Source organism: Chrysochloris asiatica, unplaced genomic scaffold (assembly GCF_000296735.1).
Source record: "Chrysochloris asiatica unplaced genomic scaffold, ChrAsi1.0 scaffold00066, whole genome shotgun sequence".
Lineage (NCBI taxonomy): Eukaryota > Metazoa > Chordata > Mammalia > Afrosoricida > Chrysochloridae > Chrysochloris > Chrysochloris asiatica.
Window position 1 is genome coordinate 15,408,623 of NW_006408584.1, and position 5,558 is coordinate 15,414,180.

Consider the following 5,558-nt stretch of genomic DNA (forward strand, 5'->3'; position numbering starts at 1 on the left):
TACATTCTTGTACCTTCTGTAGAACAGTATCAGACTAATATCAAATAAATTGTGGTTCAACTAACTTTACACTGTTACCTTCAGAAGGTTACAAAACCTCTTTGACACTTAGTTCTTGAATTATAAAATAAAAGGACCTGTCTAACATAGGGCCTAGGACATATACAGGTATGCAGTAAATGTTCGTTATCCTCTCTTCCCTCTTCTAGTATATTTTAGCTAATGGGAGATTCATAAATTTTGTTGTTAAGTGCTATTGAATCAGTTCAGACTCATAGTGAGTTTGTATAGGGTTCTCAAAGACTATCACACTATACCAGAACTCCTCTGGAATAAATTAGCCTAGTGAAAACACTCAGCTAAATTGCAGGCAAGTGTAACATTTGAAAAATAACATTCAATAAGATAAAAATATTGCTTTAAAAATGTATTTACATATTATAACTCATATTCAAACAAAGATATGCAGGGCAACAAAGATAGAAAAACAAATAAGGTACATATCTGTGTTGAGTTTATTTTGTAAACATGAAGAAAAATTCCCAATTTCATTAAATGATGACGAATGTTCATGGACAGGTAACAGAAACAAAACTACTTCACACAGCAATCTACATCAACATCAAAACACTTAAAAACAGAGTTTCTCTAAAGGAAAGTCTTTTATTTAATGCAGTTGATAATAATTAGAAGTTTCCATTATTTGTCCATGAAACTTTCTAAGAAAGATGCTACTTCAAACAGGATTCTAGTAGAAGTTGGCACATAAGTTTTAACTTTTCAACTACCCACTACTTTTCATCTTGTAGCTTCATTCACTCAGACAACCTTACACAGACATAACATTAATATTAAAACACACCTGTCTTTAGAGCAGAAAATTCACTCAACAATACATTTTCTACAACAAAAGTAGGACATCATATTTCAATCTGATGTTCTCAGTCATAAAATGGAATTTCCCCCTAGAGCTGTTAACATATACTATTATGTCTAACATTTCAAAAGGTATGTCTCTAGAGAGTTATTTTTGATCATGTGCAAGAATTCTAAGGCATGATAAGTAGTTGTTCCACAGGACAAGTGCTGCCGTTGCAACAATATAATTGTAATACATGTAACTAGTCATTTTTTCTTCAAATGCCACCAACCAGACATAGGGAGACATTCATAGTCCATGGGTTGTTGGCTCAAAGTCAAATACTGTTTTAAAAAAAAGATGTTTATGGAATAGCACCATAGAAAGTCTTTCAGAACCAAATTCTCGTTTCCAACTTTGCTTTTTAAAAAACTGAATAGTAGGGAAATTTTTATTTCAGTTCTTCCTAAATTCATTTCATTAGAAAATATTGCATTAACCACGAAAGCATCAACACTAACAACTACTACAACAGATGCACAAAATAGTCAAAAGAATGACAATAGCAGCAGTGGTAACTTGAGAATGAACCATCCAGTCATTTAGAAGATTCCTGCACACATCTCTTGGGAGTTTTCTCATACAGTTTACAAGACATCATAAGATTTAGGATTTGATGTGAGAAGGTAGCACTTCCACAAAAATGAATTGAGTTTATCATTCAATTGGGCATTTCTGATAGTTCAATAAATGATATTGAGACTTTATCTGCAATAGTAGACACTACTGACATTTCAAACTTGTCAAAATGTCAGTAAAATGAAGCGGTTTTGAGATTATTTGTGTTTCAAGGAAGTTAAGCTGGACTGCAAGTGGAAATAATGAAGCTGAAATATTCCAGTTTCCAAATATCAGACACACACCACACATTTGAAGTACAAACAGTCCTTAAAAGACTTCCATTTCATACGACCTTATATTGATTTAGTTTGCATTGTATCTTAGACACAGTGCCAAAGCAATTAATTATATTAAGATATGAGAAGAGGGTTTTCCAGTTTGTGACCTACAAGATCATTTTATTTCCCCAAATCTTGGGAACTTGTCAAAAAGTACACTCTGCAGGGCCACAGCCCCTTAAAATCTGTCTGAATTGTAAGACAGCTATATGAAGAAGCTTTTAGAGTCTTCGTTGAAGCATGTGATGCCCTTTCGTCATATTCATTAATCCATTAAGGAGTTCAAATATCTTTATAATGCTGATCAGAGTTGTCCAGAAACATCTCCTTTAGTACATAGATAATTCTCATCTAACAGTTTTCTTTTGTTCAAACTCATGATAGAAAACATTTGTGCTAATATCTTCAGTTTAAAAAAATACATCTTCTCTCCATATGTGCATTCCTGGATGTTCTGATGGAGATTTTGGTGTTATTTTTTGGTATGCATGGTATCTGGATATCTTATGCTTTTGTATCTTACATGAAATCCTTTCTTATTGATTGTGTCATCAGTATGAAATTGAATGAAAACTGTATCCCCAATTGAATAGATCTCTTCTGGTGGCTGAAGTGAAAAAAACAAACAAACACAGGAACAAACAATAGAATTAGTCACTTTTCCTTCAATGCAATTATGTTTGGCAATTTTTTTTTATAACTTAACCCTCCCAATAACATTACAAAGTTGATTTCTTCATTTTATACATGAGAGAACCTGAGATTCAGAGAAGCAAATGACATGCTAAAGAACACAAAGCTATACTGGGTTTTAAACATGTATACTGGGTTTTAAACATGTTTCTTTCTGTTTTCAAATGTTCAAGAATACAAAGCTATCAGTGTTATAATGGGCTTTAAACATATATCAACCTGTTTCCAAATTCTGGCCACTTTCCTCATTAGAGCTTAAAGTGAGTTTTTGTTGTTGTTTTCCCAACATTTTAAACCAAGTTCATTTGATTTACAAATAAATTGAAGTTCAGAGAGGCTAAAGAGATATTAAATTGGTTTCAGAAGTTGCTCTGAGGCAGAGCCACTTACAGAATCCAAATCCATTATTTCTTGTTTTAATAATATGGTACCAAGAAGCTTTTTGGTTTCATTTTAGTTGCTGGCTCAACAGGAATTCAACTATATTATTTAAGAACTGATACCAACAGGCAATCAAATAATTGAACTAATGTCTTCAAAATAAATTATGTATGCAGAATACTACTTAATCTTAATGCAGTGAGTCCTAGGGTCGGGAAATTGAGAAAAACTTTTTTTTTTAATTTCTCAGAGTGAAATCTTCTGTTTTCTATCAGACACTTTCTATGTTGTACAAAGTGTGCATTGAGACAACACACTTGTGGCACTGACCAAACATGCTACCAGTGGTTGACACTATTACATTCATCCAATAAATTTGTTGAGAAGGAAAAGGCAATTCGAATGGTATGTCTATTCTTTCATGCTTAATTTAGGAAGGTGACACAATTGCCAAAGATGTATGTTTAAGTATAATAATTTCAGATTATTAAATATGTACTGTGCAATAAAAACATGAATAAAAAGTTAAAACATGCAGAATAATAAGCAATTATAACTACTGATTTTATCTATGATGTCTTATCTGTTATTATGACACAAATTCGTTAGATTTTTAGAGGTGGAGAAGTGTTAAGGTAGGAAAGAATGTTAAAATTAGTCACTACACTAGTAAAAGCACTGACAATTTTTATACATTACAATAATCACAAATCAATATGCCTTTTATCATATGTTGGTACTAGACTTACCCCTGATCCACAGAATCGACCAAGTCCCACTGCTGTTGAATCAAGACCATCAAAGAGCGCAATATAATCATAGCCACAATCGGCTTCTTCTTCCACTTCAAACGTCTGGAAGGACAACTCCAGTCGAGAGCCCCGTTCTGACATCAATAACCACTCACAGTCAACCTGTCCTGGGTAGTTGTTATCACCAAACTGAGCATGTGAGTACAGATCTTTGGGTTTTAATTCAGCTTTCAGTCGGCCACCACATTCTAACAAGGAAATAAAATACAGCAAGTAAGCTTGGTGAGTGTTAACATGTCCAATATCAAATTTAATGTAGCTTAACCATTATGGTAAACACTGGCCGGCTAACCACAAGGCTGACAGTTCAAAACCATCATGGGAGAAAGATGAGGCTTTCTGATTTACAGCCTTAAATATTTACAGGGTTGTTGTGCGTCAGAAATGACTCCACAGGACCTAATAACAAAAATAGTAACCATCCTCTAACTCTGTTTGCATTTCCCTCACCAGATAAACTTTCTATAATTGGAGAGTCAGATGGTATAATGAGTACTTTCCCAGTACTTTCCCAGGCCCTGGACTCAGACTACCTGGCTCAGAATCTTAATTACAACACTTACTAGTTCTGTGGCTTTGGGTAAGTGAATTTACCTCTATAGTTCATAGCTGTCTTTAGTGTAAAATGTAGATGATGATAGTATTACATATTTAACTGGTTGGGAAGATTTTATTAATTCATGAAGAACGTTTAGAATAGTTGCTGCCACATAGTACCTTTCAATAAATATCGTATCATTTTTATACTTAAGATTGTTTTTAGTCTCATAGATAGAATTGTAAATTGGAAATAAATCCTGATGTGGCAATGTAGGATAAGCTAAATACAAGGTTGGTGGTTCATACCCACTATCCACTCTTTGGAAACCCTGTATGGGGTCACTTTGGATTAGAACCAACTTGACAACACTTAACAACAAGTCAAGATCTTAGTTGAGTTTAATATAAAAAATTAATGAACTCAGAATATAAAGAGAATAAGAAATAACTTAAAATTCAACAAAATACAATATTTCTATTTATATAGGAGTCCTTGTGTGGCACTGTGGGATAATGCACTGGACATCAAGGTCAGAGGTTCAAATTCACCAGTTGCTCCATAGAAACCCTATACAGGGTCGCTATAAGTTGGAACCGACTTGATGGTACTAAACAATAATGTGTATACACGTAAGTGTTTGTACTAATCATAACTCTATGTAGAACATATACAATAGTACTATAAGGAGCCCTGGTAGTGTAGTGGTTATGAATTGGGCTGCGAACCTCAAGGCCAGCAGTTCGAAACTATCAGCCGCACTGCGGAAGAAAGATGAGGTGTTCTGCTCCCGTAAAGATTTACACCCTCGGAAACCCTGTACAGGGTCGCTATGGGTCAGAACCGACTCAACGGCACTTAACAACAACAACAAGTTTTCACACGTAACAATATTTATCTAACTTGAAGGAGTAAAAACATACACAAATTAGTAATTTGAGTTAACTTGTTATTTCACACCTTATAAGTTATATTTTACATGAATGTTATAGTAAAATAAAATTGAATACTTTTTTACAGCTCCATTTCAAGGAAGATATTAATAAATATAATCCACATCACTTATTACCCTATGATTAGGATTAAATACAAAAGAAATAAATATGCATAAAGTTAGCTTGTTGTACTTTGGTGGCTTGTGAGTTGCTGAGATTCTGGAAGTTATGCCATGCATATTTTAAATAATAGCACGATCGCCCATGGTAGATAGGTTTCAGCTGAGCTTCCAGACTAAGACAAACTAGGATGAAGGAGAGACAGACTGGTTCTAAATATCTGTTGCTGTTGTTGTTGTTAGGTGCCATTGAGTCAGTACC

The 5,558-nt window shown here is 34.0% G+C and overlaps 1 protein-coding gene across 1 annotated transcript in view; it reads right to left on the minus strand.

Moving 5' to 3' along the window:
* Window positions 1–497: 497 nt before the first annotated feature.
* Window positions 498–5,558, minus strand: part of TLL1 (tolloid-like 1) — a 390,737-nt gene continuing 385,676 nt past the window's right edge. The window contains exons 20-21 of the mRNA XM_006864538.1: window positions 3,642–3,892; window positions 498–2,425 (exon numbers count right to left, since the gene is read on the minus strand). Of these exons, the coding sequence (XP_006864600.1) occupies window positions 2,291–2,425; window positions 3,642–3,892 (386 nt within the window). The 3' untranslated portion in view covers window positions 498–2,290. The remainder of the gene's footprint in view (window positions 2,426–3,641; window positions 3,893–5,558) is intronic.